This window comes from Emys orbicularis, chromosome 4, assembly GCF_028017835.1.
Source record: "Emys orbicularis isolate rEmyOrb1 chromosome 4, rEmyOrb1.hap1, whole genome shotgun sequence".
Taxonomy (NCBI): domain Eukaryota; kingdom Metazoa; phylum Chordata; order Testudines; family Emydidae; genus Emys; species Emys orbicularis.
In genome coordinates, this window is record NC_088686.1 from 154,893,507 (window position 1) to 154,914,200 (window position 20,694).

Below are 20,694 nucleotides of genomic sequence, written 5' to 3' on the forward strand. Positions count from 1 at the left end.
GGGATGTAGGCACCTAAACCTTTGAAACTCTCACCCTAAGTCTCTCTAAAGAGGAACAAAGAAGACCCAGGAATTATAGACCAGTCAGCCTAACTTCAGTAGCTGGAAAGAGATGGGAACAAATGATTAAACAATGAGTTTGTAAGCACCTGGAGGATAATCGGGTTATAAGGAATAGCCAGCTTGGGTTGTCAAGAACAAACCACGTAAACCCACCTATTTTCTTTCTTTGACAGGGTTACTGGCCTAGTGGTTAGCAGGGAAGGAGTAGATATGATATACCTTGATTTTAGCAAGGCTTTTTAAACAGTCCCACACATAGGCGCCGGCTCCATGGGTGTTCCAGGGCTGGAGCACCCACGGAGAAAAATTAGTGGGTGCTGAGCACCCAGCAGCAGCTCCCTGTGGCCCCGCCCCCCCGTTCCAGCTCACCTCTGCCTCCTCCGCGAGTGTGCCGCTGCATCCTGCTTCTTCCCCCTCCCAGCGCTTGCGCTGCGGAACAGCTGTTTCGCGGGGCAGGGAGGAGGGTGAACGTGGCGTGCTGGGGGAAGAGGTGGGGCTGGGGCGGGGATTTGGGGAAGGGATCCAATAGGGGCAGGGAGGGGGTGCAGTTGGGGTGGGGGTGGGGCCAGGGGCAGGGAAAGGGTGGAGTCGAGGCAGGGCCAGGGGGCACGAGCACCCACTGGCGCCGGAGAAAGTTGGCGCCTATGGTTCTACATGACATTCTCATAAACAAACTAAAGAAATGAAATCTAGATGAAATGTGGGTGCACAAGTGGTTGAAGGACCGTACTTAAAGAAGAGTTACCAATGGTTCACTGTCAAACTGGGAGGGTGGATCTAGAAGGGTCCCCTCAGAGGTCAGTCCTGGGTCCGGTACTAGTCAATATTTTCATTAATGACTTCTTGGGTAATGGAGTGGAGAGTAGGCTTATAAAATGTGTAGCTGGCACCAAGCAGAGAGGAGTTGCAAGCACTTTGGAGGACAGGATTAGAATTCAAAATGACCTTGACAAGTTGGAAAATTGGTCTGAAATCAACAAGGTGAAATTCAATAAAGACAAGTGCAAAGTACTTCATTTAGGAAGGGGAAAAAATAATCAAACGACCAACTAGAAAATGGGGAACAACTGGCTTGGTGGCAGTGCTGCTGAAAAGGATGTGAAGGTTACAGTGGGTCACAAATTGACTATGAGTCAACAATGTGATGCCTCTGCAAAAAAGGCTAGTATCATTCTGGGGTGTATTAACAGGAGTGTCATACGTAGGGCACAGGAGGTAATTGTCCTGCTGTACTCAGCACTGGTGAGATCTCAGCTGGAGCACTCTGTCCAATTCTGGGCACTACACTTTAGGAAAGATGTGGACAAAGTGGAGAGAGTCCAGAGGAGAGGAACAAAAATGATAAAGGGGCTAGAAAACCTGACCTAGGAGGAAATGTTAAAAAACCCGGGCATGTTTAGTCTTGAGAAAAGACGACAGGGGGGGGACCTGATAATAGTCTTCAAATATTTTAAGGGCTGTTATAAAGAGGACAGTGATCAATTGTTTTCATGTCCACTGAAGGTAGGACATGAAGTAATGGGCTTAATCTGCAGCAAGGGAATTTAGGTTAGATATAAGGAAAAACTTTCAAACTCTAAGGGAGTTAAGCACTGGAACAGGTTACCTAGGGAGGTTGTGGAAACCCCGTCATTGGAGGTTTTCAAGAACAGGTTACACAGACACTGGTCAGGGATGGTTTAGGTTTACTTGGTCCTGCCTCAGTGCATGGAGAGGGACGTGATGACCTCTCCCAGTCTCTTCCAGTCCTACATGTCTATGATTCTAAATTGTGGCCATTATATGTAGCGTACATGCCTGGCTTCTTCAGATCTTCGTAAGAATGTCAGCATCTTCCTCCTTTTTCAGCCTTGTCAGCCAAGCCATCCCTCACAGTACTCATGTGCATACTCTTGCATTGATCAGCCACTGATGTCCCAGGGCTGTTTTCAGCAGATATATTTATAACATTCCCCCGCCCCCCACTTAGCTCTGATTGGCTCAGAAATAAGGTAAGTAAACAGGAAGTGACCTGTCAAGTGGTTTGCCTACAATGACAACATCTTATACAGCTTCAGAAACAAACACAGAGCATGTCTAGTAAGTGCCAGAAGTTTCTGGGCCAGGTGATCAGCCCTGTACTCTGCACATGTGCTGAGACAGAACACCACACGATTTCAAGAGAGCTGAAAATATTTTTGTTGCAGCCTATCAGATTGTGTCCTCCCACCTTTGTGGGTATCACAATCATGGACTCATTAATATTCCAATCATCCATAATGTAAGAAAAGTGTAAACAACAAATGCTGTGTTTGTAAGTTACATTTTCTCGGGAGCACGTTCTTAGTAAAAAATAAGATTTATATCCTGTGTGGTTAGCGAGCAGGTAGAGGCTGAAATCAAAGAGGAGTCTTTACAGTTAAAGCACCAAAAACATGGATCAATTCGTTAATGTCAATGGGACAAGAGACCCACCACTTTATATACCTTACTTATAGAGGCGATCACTGTGCAGCTAGGCCAACACCCTCTGTTTACACAGTGGGCTCTATCGTGACACCATCAGGCCTTCATTTTTCTGCTCACGCAAGAGGTCCTGACCAGCGCAGGGAAGAAAGAAGGAGCAAGATTACCTTAAATTTTAACCTTAAACCATTTATTGAAATTTTGTCTGGCCAAAACTGATACCCGTGAAATATTGCACAGGCTTTTCTACATAGGGCACTGCTCGGGAAAGTTAAGGTCACTATTTCACTTCTTTTTGGACTTAAAAAATATCAAATGGGGCATACACCTGGACTATACAAAACTTTAAAAAAATCTTCAAGGCAGGTCAAAGGCCTGATCATAGAAGTGTAGGCCTGGAAGAGACTTCGAGAGATCATCTAGTCCCGTCCCCTGCACTCAAGAAAGGACTAAGTATGATGATGAATAGTGCTATGGTTGCCCTGAAAGCTGTTGTCAAAACTAAGGTCACTTCACTTCTGAATGAGAGTGTCTACACAGGGGTTTAAGGCACAGTAATTTATGTGCATCGGTTTCACACCTTCAATGTCACACAGGGAAGGGAATAAGGGAAATTGAGGGGAGACAAGCCTCTGTTATTTCCTCCAGTTTAAAATGTTTTAATTGGTTTTCCATGACACCCACACCAGTGGGGGGCTGCAAACCTTCAGATACAAATACATTTGAAGGCGAAGGAGCAGGGTTAGCCACACAATCAGTATCAGAGTTGTCAAGCTATGAATAATGATGGTTCATTGAACATCAGAGGCAGCAGTATAGGCTGTGTCCTCAGTACTAAGAAAATATGTGTTTTTATTGTGCGCTATATCCAACATGCATTAGCTATCCCCATGTGAACACACAGTGGTGACAAGGCCGTTTAGTTTCACCAAATGGCAAACCAGGTGAGGTCAGCACTGTGCCCCGGCCCAATCAATGCAAAGCAGTAACAGGCAAATTCATTTTAAAAAATCCTGGATTTTGGCAGCACAGAACAGGAAATTTGTCAGAATGAAGAACGTCACTGGATTGTATCATAACAAAATATGAAGCATACATTAAAGGCTATGCAATTAAAACACGCAATTAGAAGCCTATACAATTCAATAGAAAAGTCAATATTTATGTATGCAACAAAGAAAGTAATAGAAAGAAGGAAGTCTGCACTTCAGTGTTTGCAGAATGGGGGATTACTTACAGAAATGAGGATCTTTAATAAGTTTTCAATTATGACAGGAAGGGAGACTCGCATGTTACTGGAGGTCCAAAACAGTACTGAATGTTATAGGCACATACAACTGTTTTAGGTAGAAAAACAACAAGGAGTCTGGTGGCACCTTAAAGACTAACAGATTTATTTGGGCATAAGCTTTCGTGGGTAAAAACCTCACTTCTTTAGATGCATAGAGTGAAAGTTACAGATGCAGGCATTATATACTGACACATGGCGAGCAGGGAGTTACTTCTCAAGTGGAGAACCAGTGTTGACAGGGCCAATTCAATCAGGGTGGATGTAGTCCACTCCCAATAATAGATGAGGAGGTGTCAATTCCAGGAGAGGAAAAGCTGCTTCTGTAGTGAGCCAGCCACTCCCAGTCCCTATTTTCAAGCCCAGATTAATGGTGTTAATTTGCAAATGAATTTTAGTTCTGCTGTTTCTCTTTGAAGTCTGTTTCTGAAGTTTTTTTGTTCAAAAGAGAAACAGACTAACACGGCTACCCTCTGATACTTGTTTTAGGTAGATGCAGTCTTTGAGAGAGGAAACAGAAAAAGTATGAAGCTACTGCACCCTAAAAGCTCAGAAACAAAAAGACAAAATGAAAGACCCCCAAATGTATGTATTTATTTAAATGTCATGATTTTCAGGTATAAAACTCATGATTTTTGAAAGATTGACACCTCCAATCTATCTCAGGATTGTATACCTATAGTCAGTAAAAATTACAGTAGAAATTTGCCTCTGAGAAGGATTTCATACAAGATAGAACAGTGCCCTTAGAGCCAGATTTTTAAAGGTATTTAGGTGACTAGTGGTATTTTCAACCCTTAAAAATCTGGCCTGTGAGGACTATTTGGGATCGAAGGTTGACACACAAGTGATGTGAAAAAGGAGGCCGGTGCTGGTTAGAGAGGCAAAGTAACAGTTGCAATGGGCAATCCCCGTTGGTGGATCAAAGGAAACTGAAGAGGTTTTGACATCAAGCCAGGAAATCGGTCAACCTAAAAGTCACATGATCCCAAAGAATAAACTTGGGTATATATATATATATATAAAAATAAAAAAACTCAACCCCTCCCCCCCCAATTAGAATTAAAATCTAATGTTGCAGGAGAAACAGGAAGTGCTATACTAGAAACACAGAAGTATAACTGCTGAAACTACTAACAACTATTAATATTTTGAATGATTATTGCTATTAAAATATCAATCACATAGCACAATCCAGCTGCACAATGTTAATGCAGATCAAGGAACGTGATCATTCCCCTTTATTTGGCACTGGTGAGGCCTCACCTGGAGTACCGTGTCTAGTTTTGGGCCCCACACTACAAGAAGGATGTGGAAAAATTGGAGAGAGTCCAGCGGAGGGCAACAAAAATGATTAGGGGGCTGGAACACATGACTTATGAAGAGAGGCTGAGGGAACTGGGATTGTTTAGTCTGCTGAAGAGAAGAGTGAGGGGAGATTGGATAACTGCTTTCAACTATCTGAAAGGGGGTTCCAAAGAGGATGGATCTAGACTGTTCTCAGTGGTAGCAGATGACAGAACAAGGAGTAATGGTCTCAAGTTGCAGTGGGGGAGGTCTAGGTTGGATATTGGGAAACACTATTTCACTACGAGGGTGGTGAAGCACTGGAATGGGTTACCTAGGGAGGTGGTGGAATCTCCTTCCTTAGAGGTTTTTAAGGTCAGGCTTGACAAAGCCCTGGCTGGGATAATTTAGTTGGGGTTGGTCCTGCTTTGAGCAGGGGGTTGGACTAGATGACCTCCTGAGGTCCCTTCCAACCCTGATATTCTATGATTCTATGCAGGTAAATGAAGTGCTAAGAGCAATCCAAATAACATTTTAAAAAGTAAATAGTTTCCAGGAGTGAAACTCCATTTCCAGTGGATTCCAAGGAAAGGCCAGGCCAGTCCAGGCAATGAGAAGAGCAGCAAACTTGTCTTATGTAGCACCTAAAGGCTCCAACCCCACTGTGCGAAGCCTTGTGCAGAAACAGTGAGAGACCATCCCTAACCGGAAGAGCTTATGATCTAAACAGAGGGAGGGAAAACTGACTGGCAAGGTCATGCAGTGTGTCAATGGCAGAGCCAGGAATACAATCCAGGAATCCCAAGTCTACCTCCATGGCCTGCACAATCTCAGTCGTGTGTGTGTGTGTGTGGGGGGGGGGGGATGACGACCCTCCAGACGCTACCGTAGAACACCTAGTAACACGTCATAGGGATGTGATCTCTGTTGCCATGACGATGCATTCATGCATGAATAGGAAATTGATCCTTAAGCTTACTTCTCATCACTCACACATGGAGGAGCAGCTGGGAGCTAGGATTCTGAGTTAGGGGCTGGCGGTCGGCTGTGCATGTGTCACAGCCCCACCAGCTCCTGATCCCCAATGAAGTGAGAGTCGGGTAGTTCTCCTGCATGACGTCCCTGTAGAGCTGCCTCTGCCCTTTCTCCAGGAGCCCCCACTCCTCCCGGGAGAAACACATGGCTAATCCCCACCCCTTCCTCCCCCCAAGCACCTGGAACCCCAAGGGACCCTGCAACATTGCCCCAGTTCCCAGCAGGAACTAAGAAGAGTGGGAATGGAGGGGGCTGGAGTCCTGTCCTGCTTTTTGTGCACTCCCCTTTGCAAGGGCCTCTGGGAAATGGAGTCTGCCTTTGCACATGAGCAGGGTTGGCTCTCTCTTAACTGATCCTTCTGCCTCCCCCACTCCATTCATATTCATACAGGGGAGTTGTGATCCACCCCGCTCTAGCCTGGAAGAGGGGTGGCTCCGACTGTGATCCTCCCTTGGGTCAGTCCATGGTTCCTCTTGTCTGCATCCATCTTTGGGCTGAATTAAAGCAATCCATAGCCATAGGGACACCCCACTGGGGGCACACTTCCCATTCCCCTCCCCCTGCTATGGCCCCCTCCCTTCCATGGTCTCCCCACACCACTGTTCTTGCCTTCCATGGGGCTATGTAAAGGTCTTCCCTCAGGGTCTGGTTGGGGAGCAGGGCCTAGTGGTCAGAGCCACAACACCTGACTGCCAAGGGGGTTGTGAGGAGAGGATTACAGGCCCTCCCACTCCACAAGGCTCTGACCCAGGGCCCTTTGGGCTACCAGTAACCTGGCAACCAAGGCTGTCCTCCATGGTCTCTTCCTCTTCCCACCCCCCGTCCAGAAAGCCAAACCATAATAAGTAAAAGGGGGTTGCCAACGTCCAACATCCACAGGATACTTCCCTCTCTGGTTGTCTCTGGGTGGGTCCTCCTTTCCAGGCAGCTGTCAGAGCCTCTAGGCTTCCCACTGCTGTAGGCTGCACGTCTTTCTAGCTCTGCCACCCAAAGGAACTAATTCCCTGGCTTTTAATTCCTCCAGCAGATGGAGCATTTGCTGCAGATGTGGCGAGGTGGGGCTGGGTGAGCCCAAAATAATCCCTTAACCCCTTATTGCCCAGTATGGGGTCCCAGGCGCCGACTCTGTGGGTGCTCCGGGGCTGGAGCTCCCATGGGGAAAAATTAGTGGGTGCTCTGCACCCACCGGCAGCCAAGCTCCCCCCCCGCGCCTCCTCCTCCTCCCCTGAGCACGCCACATCCCCGCTGCTCCCCCTAGCTCCCAGCGCTTGCTGCTGCGAAACAGCTGTTTTGTGGCGTAACAAGCTCTGGGAGGGATGGGGGAGGAGCGGGAACGTGGTACGCTCAGGGAGGAGGCGGAGCCAGGGTGGGACTTTGGGGAAGGGGTCCAATAGGGGCAGGGAGAGGGCAAAGTTGGGGTGGGACTTTGGGGAAGAGGTTGGAATGGGGGCGGGGCCAGGAGCAGAGTGGGGTCGAGCACCCACCAGCGCCAGCAGAAGTTGGCGCCTATGTGTATACCCCATCACAGGCTGGCTGGTACTCAGCTCCAATCCAAGCCAGCAGAGAAATCTGTGTCTGGGGCCCTTGGGGCCAGGGCCGGCTCTAGGCACCAGCCAAACAAGCTGGTGCTTGGGGCGGCACATTTTTAGGGGTGGCATGGCTGGTGCCAGAATGCCGCCCCTAAAAATGTGCCCCGGCCGCCCTAGCTCACCTCCGCTGCTGCTGCCATGGCGCGCGAAACAGCTGATTCGCGCGCCGCTACTCGCCCTCCCTCTCGGGCTCTCAAACCTGGGAGGGAGGGGGAGACTCCGAGTGGCCGCGGCGCGGGTGCCGCTTCTCCCCCTCCCTCCTAGGCTTGAGAGCCTGGGGGGAGGAGGCAGGGCTGGGGATTTGGGGAAGGGGCGGAGTTGAGGTGGGGTCGGGGGTGGGGTAATTAAAAAACGGGGGGGGGGGGGCGGCCAAAATTGTTTTTGCCTTGGGCGGCAAAAATCCTAGAGCCAGCCCTGCTTGGGGCTTTCCTCTCTGCCGCCATGTCCTGTTCTCTTACCAGAGTAACAGGTTTCAGAACTAAGATGCACAGGGCACTTCCCCCACCCCTTGAGAGTGTTCGGCTCAGGCTCTCTGCAGATTCAGGCAGTATTGCTGATTTTCTTACAATCAGGGCAGTTTACATCTCTCTGAGCGATAGGCTCAGGCTCTCTGCAGACTCAGGCAGCATTGGTTACATTCGGGAACGTTCACACCTCTCAGAGTGATGAGTTCAGCTCACAGCCAAGTGACATTTTGAAACTTTTCTTTGCAACCTTGAGGGCTAGAGATTTTTGGTTTTAATGAAAACGGGGATTCTGATAAAAACATGCAACTCCAGAAGCCAAGGCCCTGAGAATGGAATTAAACCGAGCCTCAATTCATTATCCAAACCTCTAAGGCCTCCCCAATAACCACACTCACCCCCAACACAACCCTTCCTTTCAATACCTCCATAACGACAACACTGACTTCCAAACTGTTGCCTGTGGAGGTTGTCTTTATTACATGCAGCCTGGTAGAAGACAGAGGTTGTGATCGGTGTCCCCTGTTGGTCCAGGAGTACTGACCATGGAGGCAGTCCCTACCTCAAAGAGCTTACAGTCTGTTCAATAGATACATAGCATCTAGGGCTGGGGCAAGGGATTGGGGCGTGGGCCTACCTTGGGCGGCTCCCGATCAGCGGCGCAGCGGGGGTGCTAAGGCAGGCTTCCTGCCTGTCCTGGCACCGCGAACCGCGCTGCACCCTGGAAGCAGCCAGCAGCAAGTCCGGCTCCTATGTGGAGGCGCGCAAGGGGCTCCGCGCGGCTCTTGCCCGCAGGCACCGCCCCCACAGCTCCCATTGGCCAGTGCGGAGCCGGTGCTCGGGGTGGGGGCAGCGCGCGGAGCCCTGTGGCCCCCTGCCTAGGAGCTGGACCTGCTGCTGGCCGCTTCTGGGGCGCAGTGCGGTGTCGGAACAGGTAGGGACTACCCTGCCTTAGCCAGGCAGCACCGCCGACGGGACTTTTAACGGCCCGGGTCGCTGATGCTGACCAGAGCCGCTGCGACCCAGCGCCTGACATTCCACGACCCAGTACCGGGTTGCGACCCGCAGTTTGAAAACCACTGATCTAGTCTGACCTCCTGTATGGCACAGACCAGAGAACTCCCTCCAAATTATTCCTAGAGCAGAGCTTGTAGGAAAGCCTCCACTCCTGATTTAAAAATTGCCAGGGATGGAGAATCCACCATGACCCATGGTAAATTGTTCCATTGGTTAATTACTCTGTTAAAAATGTATGCCTTATTGCCACCTTTTATGCCTAAGGGACTGGGTGATCCAACCCCCATTAAAATTAATAGAGAGGGCATCTGAACCCCGTGGTTATCTCTGAAACACCCCCCCCCCACGGATCAAAAAGGCACTAGCAGTCTGGCTGGAAATCAAGGGATTATATCCAAGCGGTTGTTGAAATAAATGAGGCCCCTAAAAATGTTTAACTCGCCTTAGCTGTACCTCTGCGCAGGAGGGAACATGTATGAAAGGAGCCACATGTGTGGGTTTTAAGGGGCGTTATAAGGGATGAACCGTGGCTAATACGCACCCCAGGGCTGGGACACGTCTGGGGGGGCGTGCATGGCGTTCTATGCTGTATGGGTTCTCCGGTGTGTAATAAGGTGGGAGCTCCGACCAAAGCTCTTCCCGCACTGAGGGCATTTGAAGGGTCTCTCCCCGGTGTGGATCCGCAGGTGGCTGGCCAGGGTGGATCCTTGAGTGAAGCATTTCCCGCAGATGGGACATTTGTATGGTTTCTCCCCTGTATGAACCGTCCGGTGCCGGATCAGCTGGGAGCTCCGGACAAACCCCCTCCCGCAGGGGCACCTGTAGGGCCGCTCCCCGGTGTGGGTGCGCTGGTGCTGCAGGAGGTGGCAGCTCTGAGCAAAGCCCTTCCCGCAGTCAGAGCATTTATAGGGCCGCTCCCCCGTGTGGCTGCGCTGGTGCCGGTGCAGGTTGGGGATCTCGCTGAAGCCCTTCCCGCAGTCAGGGCATTGATAGGGTCTCTCTCCCGTGTGGGTCCGGCAGTGCAGGGTGAGCTGGGAGCGCCGCAGGAAGCCCTTCCCGCAGTCGGGGCATTGGTAGGGGCGCTCCCCTGTGTGGGTGCGCTGGTGGCGGATCAGGTGGGAGCTCAGGCCGAAACTCTTCCCGCACACGCTGCAGCTGTAAGGGCGCTCCCCGGTGTGGATGCGCTGGTGCTGGATCAGGGCCGAGCTCTCGCTGAAGCCCTTCCCACAGTCAGGGCACTGGTAGGGGCGCTCCCCGGTGTGGGATCTCTGGTGTCGGAGGAGCCGGGAGCTCCAAGGGAAGCTTTTCCCGCACTCAGGGCACGTATTCGCTCTCTCCCCAACCTGGGTTCCACGAGACACCATGTCATATTCAGCTTCGACACCAGCTCTGGATTGACTCAGTTTCCCTGCCGGGGAGGCTCCCCATTGCCGTTCCGCCCCATCGGTGTCTACCCGCTCGGGGCTCTGGGATGTCCTGGGCAGCTCGGCTCCCGCAGGCTCTTCCCACTGGGGGATCGCCTCAAAGTTCCCACTCGCCATCCCGGCACCTGCTGGGAGAGAGAGAGAATCCAGCCGGGGCTCATTCCCTGTGCTGGGGTGAGAGGGGGCAGCAAAGGGGTTTGTCACTGAGCAGAAAACCTGATGGGCAGGAAGCAAATCCCCCAAACCCTTTCCCAGAGGGGAGAGGAGGGGCCGGGGCTGCCCCAACATGCCAACTGAGCCCTCAGAGAAAGGCTGGGGGAGGGGAGGGCTCCTGCCAGGGGTGGGATCCAGGAGAGACGCCTGCTGTGAGGACAGGGACCTGCTGGGGATGATACTGAGATGAGACAGAACTGAGGGGCTCCCTGCAGCTTTGCTGGGATCCGAACTTTTCCCTTCACTCCCGGACAGTCTCTAAGCCGGTGTTGCTCATCCCTCACCTGTGTGGGCACCTCTCAGGGTCTCCCTTTCTTCTGAGCCCTGGAGATCCGGACCCTCAGCTCTTCCCCTCGCTCCATCCGGGGGATCGTGGCTGGGTCGGGGAATCCTGCTCAGGGGAAGGAAACAGGCGAGACGGGGTGGTGAAATTTCCCCCAAGGGCTCGGTACGGAGAACTGCTCATTGATTTTAACCCGGGCCCCGCTCTCTGCTGGGGGCACACGGGATCCGCCCTGTGGGGTGATGGTCCCTGTGCTGCTGGGCCTGGGGGCAGCAGGGCTGATCCCCCAGAAATCTAAGTGGGGAAGAGCCCTGAGCTGAAGCTGCCCCGGGGCCATCAAAGCCTGTTGAGCTCCTGATCCCCGAGGGGCAGCGGCGCCTCACCCAGCGAGATCAGTCTAGTAATTCTCCTGCATGACGTCCCTGTAGAGCTGCCTCTGCCCTTGGTCCAGGAACCCCCACTCCTTGAGCCCCACCGGCGCCTGGAATCCCTGGGGCATCTGCCGCTGTGGCCAGGGTCCCCAGCACTAGGGCTGGGGCAGGAACTACTTTAGGATAGGACTAGGATGGGGGTGGGGTCTTGTGTTGCTTTTAGTGCGGCCCACTTTGCAAAGGTCTCTGGGAAATGTAGTCTCCCTTTGCAATGCATCAGGGTTGGCTGTTTCTTTGGGGCATGCTGGAGATTTCAGACTCACCCCCTCTTGAATATTCACGAAGGGGCGGAGAGCTGTTACCTTTGTTCAAGACAGTCTGTTTTGCTGAAAGATCTGCTCTGGTTCAAGCAAGAATTAATTCCGGGTAGGGTGACCAGACAGCAATCTGAAAAATCGGGACGGGGGTGGGGGGGTAATAGGAGCCTATATAAGAAAAAGACCCAAAAATCGGGACTGTCCCTATAAAATCAGGACATCTGGTCACCCTAATTCCAGGCAGGTCTCTGACCTGTGTTATACGGGAGGCCAGGCTAGATGATCCCAATGATCCTTTGTGGCTTTAAGATCTACGAATCTCTCCACTAGCCTGGTAGGTGCAGGGAGGCCCAGGGGCAGGGTTGGGCACCAAGAATGATCAGCAGCCAGGACAGACTGTCATATGGAGTGAGACTGGAAAGCCAGGGGCTGGTTAGCCTAGAGAGGGGAGGAGCGAGAGGGGACCCGATAGACGAGGGAGGTAGAGACAGTAGCTTAGGATCTCCTGTGCCACAAGACCATCAGGGGATGGTCAATGGACTTGAAAAGCAACACATTTCAGAGGAAGAACTTTCCGACAGCAGTCCCAGCCCAAGGCAGACACAAGGTGGGAGAGGGAAAGAGGCGCAGAGAAGGGAATCAAGTATCAGAGGGGTAGCCGTGTTAGTCTGGATCTGTAAAAAGCAACAGAGAGTCCTGTGGCACTTTTAAGACTAACAGATGTATTGGAGCATAAGCTTTCGTGGGTGAATGCCCACTTCGTCGGATGCATGGGACAAAGTGGGCATTCACCCACGAAAGCTTATGCTCCAATACATCTGTTAGTCTTAAAAGTGCCACAGGACTCTCTGTTGCTTTTTAGAGAAGTGAATGACTCCCTCAAGGTCCAGGAATACCCAGTCCCATGCTAGTACCTTCTCCACCACAAGATTGCACACATCTGTTTCTCCAGCAGGCCCTACTCATTGCACACATCAGGGGCTCCCTCTTTCCTGACATTCCCTCACTGAAGTTCCCTGTGTGCCACCATCCCAACCCCTCTATTTCAGGGACTCCCTCCTTCTCCCTCAAGCCAGGGGCTCTGTGTGTCCCCCATTCCCCCCCAAGCCAGCAGTTCCAACACATTTCCAGTAGCATGTGCTGCACCAGGACAGGCCTGGATCTTTACAATGGTTGAGTTCGGGTGTTATTCCAGCAGCCTCTCACCACTTTCTGAAGGAACCCAAGCGAGAGAAAAGAATTGGTGACTGTTAACAATTGATATCTCTGCCAAACTGGAGCAGACTTTCCAGGACAAAGAACAGGCACTTCTCTAGCCCAAGGGCTTTCCCTCTGCCATATTTCAGAACTCTGCTACAAACGAGAGAGGTGTTAGAGCTTCTCGAAGAAAGGCTGCAAAAGCATTTTATAAATCAAAACATGGACATTTTTGTTATTTTAATGTTTTCAGCCTGGTTACACCCAGAGGGACCAATCAAGTGTGGGATCCCATTGTGCTAGGCATTGTACGTATTGAAGAGACAGGCCCCGTTCCAAAGAGCTTTTTATATATTATACACACCTCTACCCAGATATAATGCTGCCCTCGGGAGCCAAAAAATCTTACCGCGTTATAGGTGAAACCACATTCTATCAAACTTGCTTTGATCCACCGGAGTGCGCAGCCCCGTCCCCCTGGAGCGCTGCTTTACTGCATTATATCCGAATTTGTGTTATATCGGGTCGCGTTATATCAGGGTAGAGGTGTATATAAAACTAGGTTTGGCAGAATTTTTAAAAATAATTTCAACAGATAATATCAATGTTTATTTTTAAGCATTTATTTTTATCTCTTTAAATTTTCACAGTTGCCGGAAATTAAGTGGGGAGGGTCAGATAATTATTTAATGATAGCAGATGTTGAGATTCAAAAAATTTAAGTTTTATAAACTATTAAAACCAAATTGTCAGCATCACATGTCAAAATATGCAAAGTCAATATCCTGACATCACCAAATCCTACCTGTTTTTACGATTCATTCACTAGTCCATTTGTAACAGGCTTATTTTCAGTCACTGGAATTTGACTCCAAGAAGTTCTAAAGCAGCATTTTTCTTACTCTGCTTACTTGTAAATATTGATTATCACTGGAAATATTTTGTCATTGGTTTGTGTGTGCATGCTGAAATTGACATTTACTGACTAAAAAAATTATTCCTTCCAAGGCTTTATGTAGATTCATAGATTCTAAAGCCATTGTGGTCATCTAGTCTGACCTCCTGTTTCGCACAGTCCATAGAGCTTCCCCCAAATAATTCCTAGCGCAGAACTTTCAGAAAAACATCCCATCTTGATTTAAAAATTGTCAGTGATGGAGAATCCACCACAACCCCTGGCCAGTTCTCCAATGGTTAATTACTCTCACCATTAAAAAATTATGCCTTATTTCCAGGCTGAATTTATCTGGCTTCAACTTCCAGCCACTGGCTAGTGTTAGATCTTTCTCTGCTAGACTGAAGAGCCCATTATTAAATATTTTTTCCTACGGAGTTACTTATAGACTGTGATCAAGTCACCTCATAATCATCTCTTTGTTCAGCTAAATAGATTGAGCTCCTGGAGTCTGCCACCATAAGGCTTTCCAATCCTTTAATCATTCTCCTGGCTCTTCTCTGACCCCTCTCCAATTTATCAACAGCCTTCTTGAATTGTAGGTACCAGAACTGGACACAGGATTCCAGCAGTGGTTGCAAAAGTGCCAAATATAAAGGTAAAATAACGTCTCTACTCCCACTTGGGAGTCCCCTGTTTATGCATCCCAGGATTGCATTAGATCTTTTGGCTACAGCGTCACAGGGAGAGCTCATGTTCAGCTGATTATCTACCATAACTTCCAAATCTTTTTCAGAGTCCCTGCTTCCCAGGACAGTCCCCCATCCTGTAAGTCTGGCTGACACTTTTTGTTCCCAGATGTATACATTTACATTTAGCCGTATTAAAACACAGGATGAACAAGGCACTAGCAGGGTTTGGAAATAAGAGGCTACATGGGAGCCAAGTGATCAAATAAATAAACCCCCCAAAATGTTTAATGCCAACATTCAAAATCTCCCTAACCACATCCCTGAGCAGGAGTGAAGGAACGCGTGTGGATTCTCTGATGGACAATAAGGTTTGAGCTCCGGCTGAAGCTCTTCCCACATTCAGGGCAGTTATAGGGGCGCTCTCCTGTGTGGGTGCGCTGGTGTTTATTAAGATCAGAGCTGCCGACAAAGCTTTTCCCGCAGTTGGGGCATTTATAGGGTCTCTCTCCCGTATGAGTTCTCTGATGGGCAATAAGGTTTGAGCTCCGACCAAAGCTCTTCCCACATTCAGGGCAGGTATAGGGTCGCTCCCCAGTGTGAATCCTCTGGTGCTTAATAAGAGCAGAGCTGTCGATGAAGCCGCTCCCGCAGTTGGGGCATTTATAGGGTCTCTCTCCCGTGTGGGTTCTCAGGTGCCTATCGAGCCTGGAGCTCAGGCTAAACTTCTTCCCACACTCAGTGCAGACGTAGGGTTTATCCTCTGTGTGGACTATCCGGTGCCGGATGAGGTGAGAACTCAGTGAGAAGCTTTTCCCGCAGATGGAGCATTTATAGGGTCGCTCTCCCGTGTGGGTGACTTGGTGTCTAATAAGGTGCGAACTCACACGGAAGCATTTTCCACATTGGGGACACTTATAGGGTCTCTCTACTTTATGGATCCCCTGGGGTGGGCTGAGAGAGTGGCTTTCTCCATAATCAGGGCGTCGGTAGGGTCGCTCCCCTGTGTGGATTCTCTGGTGCTGCTTCAGGTTGGACTTCTGGTTGAAGCTCTTCCCACAGTCAGAGCATTTGTAAGGCCGCTCTCCAGTATGGACAATCTGATGCTGGAGCAGGCGGGAGCTCAGAGAGAAGCTCTTCCCACAGTCAGTGCATTTATAGGGTCGCTCCCCCGTGTGGATCCTCTGATGCTGCATGTGATTGGACCTCTGACTAAAACTCTTCCCGCAGACAGAGCATGTGTAGGGTTTTTCTCCCGTGTGGGATCTCTCGTGGCGGATGAGCATAGAGCTCTGGGTGAAGCTTTTCCCGCATTCGGGGCATTTATAGGGTCTCTCTGCTGTGCAGATTCTTTGCAAGCCAAGGAGCTTCTTAGAACATTCTTCATCAGTGGGTTCTCCCTCTGTCTTTCCCTGCTGCTGTCCTCTCCTTCCCTGGCTTTGGCCAGGGTCTCCCTGATCAGGGCTCTGGGGCATCCCTTGCAGCTCCGCCCCCACAGGCTCTTCTTGCTGGGGATTCCTCTTCTTGGTCCTGGAACCTGCTGGGAGAGAAAGAGAATCCAGCCGGGGCTCGTTCCCTGCTGGGGAGAGAAGGGGCAGCAAAGGGGTTTGTCACGGAGCAGAAAACCTGATGGGCAGGAAGCGAAAACCCCCAAACCCTTCCCTCACCCTGGCAGGGAAAATCCTGGCTACGCCCAGTGAATCATCGGGGTTGTTATAGGCCTGGGCATCAGTGGAAGGCATCTACCCTGCCCAGAAGCATCATTTATATCACCCTCCATGATGTCGTGGCTGCAGGCTCAGAAATCTGGAGGGTTTATGCAAGTGAGCCAATCCCCTAATTTCCATACAATTATGCAAACAAGACAATGAATAGAAAATCCCCTCAAAAATAATAATATTTTTTAAAAGGGATTCTCCCTTCTCTCTGTAGTCCCCTCTCAAGGTTTCTCTGACGTCACTCCCTTTGGTTCCCCACCTTGCACAATGTAATACCTGGCCAGAGGGACATGGCCTAGAATGTAAGTCTCCATGCACTCCTGTAACCATAGAGATGGGGTCTAGAGAACACGTCTCTCTAGCCTGCCTGTAACCACAGAGATGGGCTTAGAAGAATGCACGTCTCTTCGGCCCACCTGTAACCACAGAGCCAGGGCTTAGAGTGCATATTCCCAACCCTAACCCCAGTAAATAGCGATGGGACTCAGAGCACAAATCTCCCTGCCCAGCCAGTAACCGTAGAGACCCAGCTTAGGGTGTGCATCTTCCAGGCTCAACCATAACCATAGAGACTCTATCTAGAGCATGCACTTCCCTGGCTCCCTTGTATCCAAAGAGATGGGGCCTAGAATGGTGCATTTCCCCATGCCTGCATGTAACCATAGAGCAGGGCCAAGCATGCACATCTCCCCAGCTCTGCTATAACCATAGAGATGGGGCCTAGAGTGTGCATCTCCTTAGCTCCGCTGTAACCATAGAGACAGGGCCTAGAGTAGGGTGACCAGATATCCTGATTTTATAGGGACAGTTCCGATATTCAGGGCTTTTTCTTATATGGGCACCTATTACCCCCCACCCCCGTCCCGATTTGTCACATTTGCTATCTGGTCACCCTAGCCTAGAGTGCGCAGCTCCCCAATTCCGCTGTACCCATAGAAACGGGGCCGAGAGTGCCTGTTCCCCCATCACAGTGTGACTGGCCCAAGCGTGAAGAGGGGTGAGAAATGCTTTGGGGGTGTTTAATTTTGTTCGTAGTTTTGAGCTTTATGGAGGGGGCCCAGGGATCTGCTACTCTGTGAAAGAAGAGTGTGATTTTGCTAGGTTCCGTTTAATTTGGAAGGACTTTGGGGTGTATTGACAGGAGTGTTGTGTGTAAGACACAGGAGGTCATTGTCCTGCTCTACTCGGCACTGGGGGACACCCCAGCTGGAGAACCGTGGCAGTCTGGGCACCACATTTTAGGAAAGAGGGTGTTCTTTGGACTCTGAAGAGAGTCCAGAGACCAGCAACAAAAACAATAAAAGGTTCAGAAAACCTGACCTATGAGGAAAGGTTTTAAAAAAACTGGGCATGTTCAGTCTTGAGAAAAGAAGACTGAGGGGAGGACCTGATAACAGTCTTAAAATATGCCAAGTGCTGTTATAAAAAGGACAGTGATCAACTGAAAGTAGGACAAGCTGCAATGGGCTTAATCTGCAGCAAGGGAGCTTTAGGTTAGATATTAGGAAAAACTTTCTAACTCTATGGATAGTTCAGAGGCAACATGTTCCCGGGCTGGAGTTTGTGGAGTCCCCGTCATTGGAGGTTTTTAAGAACAGACTGGACAAACAGCTGTCAGGGATGGTCTAGGTCAGGGGTCGGCAACCTTTCAGAAGTGGTGTGCTGAGTCTTCATTTATTCACTCGAATTTAAGGTTCCGCGTGCCAGTAATACATGTTAACATTTTTAGAAGGTCTCTTTCTATAAGTCTATAATATATAACTAAACTATTGTTGTATGTAAAGTAAATAAGGTTTTAAAAATGCTTAAGAAGCTTCATTTAAACTTAAATTAAAATGCAGAGCCCCCCCAGACCGGTGGCCAGAACCCGGGCACTGTGAGTGCCACTGAAAATCAGCTTGCATGCCGCCTTTGGCATGCGTGCCATAGGTTGCCTACCCCTGGTCTAGGTTTACTTGGTCCCACCTCAGCGCAGGGGGATGGACTTCCGTTTTTATGATTTTGCTCTGGGACCAGGGGGAAGTGGGTGAAGGGACTGTGAAGACACCAGCGTGGGGCCTGACCAGTTACAGCTGGACTTGGATATCCCAGAAGGGCACTGAACTTGAAGTGTGACCTGACTTGAGGGCTGAGTCACCCAGAACAACACCACGGCAAAGCCAGATCAGCCGACAAAAGGGGGTGCTGAAGCTAGACGAATCCCTGTCGTGTCCTGACCCCAGAGGGGCTTGGGTGGTGAGTGCACCCCCATGACACTCCCCGTAGCCCCAGAGACGGGGTCTAGCAGCACCTTCCCTGCACATGCACACCCGGCTCTTCCCCGCTTGCACACGTGTGTGCACCCCCCTCTCCCCATGCACACCCATCCTCTCAGCCCACCACCTGCACACACTTCCTCCCCTCCCTGTGTGGATGGAAAGTGTGTGTGTGTGTGTGAGAGAGAGTGAGGGGGGCAGCGTTCAGGGAGGGCAGGGGATTGTGGAGGATTTAAGGTTCTCTTGGAGACGGGGGTCTCCAGCTGTTGCTGGTGGGGACGGAGAGGCAGAGCTCAGCACTTAGGGGCGTGGGAGAGGCAGCTGGCCCCACTGCCTCTATCGTATGGGGGTGGGGGGTTCCAGGGGCGGTTCCCTCAAGAACCCAAGGGGGTGGGGAGGAGTCCTGAACTGAAGCCTCCCCCTGGGGCACCTCCGAACCCCCCGATCCCCGAGGGGCAGCCGCTGCTCACCCAGCGAGATCAAGGTCTTGTCTTTCTCCTGCATGACGTCCCTGCAGAGCGGCCTCGGCGTCTCCTCCAGAAGCCCCCAAGGGGGAACCACCAGGGAGCTGCCGGCTGCTCCAGCCACAGTTCTTGCCCCAGCAGCCCTGGGGACTAAGGGGGTGGGAACGGGCTGGGGGTGGGAGCCTGTCCCACGTTTAGTGCAATCCCCATTGCAAGGGACTCTGGGAAATGGAGTCTCCCTTTGCAATGCACCATGGGCAGGGCTGGCCATTTACTCGGGGCATGCTGGAGATTTCAGAGCCACCTTCTGCATATTCATGATCAGGGCGGGGAGCTGTGGGCGCATGGTAGGGCTAGTATCAGAGGGGTAGCCGTGTTAGTCTGAATCTGTTAAAAGCAACAGAGGGTCCTGTGGCACCTTTAAGACTAACAGAAGTATTGGGAGCATAAGCTTTCGTGGGTAAGAACCTCACTTCTTCAGATGGTAGGGCTAGGGAGCCCCAGAGGGCTGGCAGGGGATGGGAATGATCAGCAGGCAGCCTGTTGTGCGAGTGGAAAGGCAGGAAGGGGACTGGTTAGTGTAAGGCAGTGATCTCCAACCCTTTTTATGCCCAAGATCACTTTTTGAATTTAAGGGCAACCCATGATCTATTCCTGACCCTTCCCCAAAGCCCCAGCCCACTCCCTCCATCCCCCCCCCACTCACTCTCACCGGGTTGGGGCAGGGGGTTGGAATGCAGGAGGGGGTGCGGGCTCTGGGCTGGGGCCGAGGGGTTCACAGTGTGGGAGGGGGCTCTGGGCTGAGCCTGGGGCAGGGGGTGAGGGGTGCAAGCTCTGGGAGGGGGTTGAGGGCTGGGGCAGGGGGTTGGGGTGCAGGAGGGGGTGAGGGGTGCAAGCTCTGGGAGGGGGTGAGGGCTGGGGCAGGGGGTTGGGTTGCAGGAGGAGGTATGGGGTGTTGGCTCTGGGAGGGGGGTCAGGCTGGGGTTTGGGGTGCAGGAGGGGGCTCAGGGCTGGTTTGGGGGTGCTGGCTCTGGGAGGGGGCTCAGGGCTGGGGCTTGGGGTGCAGGAGGGGGTTCGGGGTGCTGGCTCCAGAAGGGGATCAGGGCTGGGGGTTCGGGTGCGGCCTCCCACCGGGCAGCATTTACCTCCAGCAGTTCCCATTTGGTGATGCAGCGTGGTTGCCGCTAAGGCAGGCTCCCTGCCTACCCTGGCCCCATGCCACTCCCCCACTCCCGAGGGTCGCCAGGAGGGCTTCAGCTTTCTTGGCCACAGATGCTGTTCCAGGAAGAAGAGCTGCTAAGTAGAGATGGGGTCCACCTATCGAGGAAGGGGAAGAGCATATTTGGCTACAGACTGGCTAACCAAGTGAGGAGGGCTTTAAACTAGGTTAGAAGGTGGCAAGTGACCAAAGCCCACAGGTAAATCAAAAACATGGAGACCTGGGAGAAGGTTTGGGATTTGGGGGGAGCATGGGCTGTTATAGGAGGGATAAGGGAGAGAACTGGGGCGGGGGAATTCAAATCAGTATCTTAGATGTTTGTATATGAATGCAAGAAGTATGGGGAATAAGCAGGAAGAACTCAAAATGCTAGTAAATCAACACAACTATGACATAGTTCGCATCACAGAGACTTGGTGGGATAATACACGAGTGGAATATTGGTATAGAAGGGTACAGCT

The 20,694-nt window shown here is 51.1% G+C and overlaps 1 protein-coding gene across 1 annotated transcript in view; it reads right to left on the reverse strand.

Annotated features, from left to right (window-relative positions):
* Window positions 1–20,694, reverse strand: part of LOC135877330 (zinc finger protein 208-like) — a 295,762-nt gene that overhangs the window by 183,037 nt on the left and 92,031 nt on the right. Inside the window, exons 7-9 of the mRNA XM_065402759.1 lie at window positions 14,923–15,459; window positions 12,112–12,122; window positions 9,783–10,518 (exon numbers count right to left, since the gene is read on the reverse strand). Of these exons, the coding sequence (XP_065258831.1) occupies window positions 9,783–10,518; window positions 12,112–12,122; window positions 14,923–15,459 (1,284 nt within the window). The remainder of the gene's footprint in view (window positions 1–9,782; window positions 10,519–12,111; window positions 12,123–14,922; window positions 15,460–20,694) is intronic.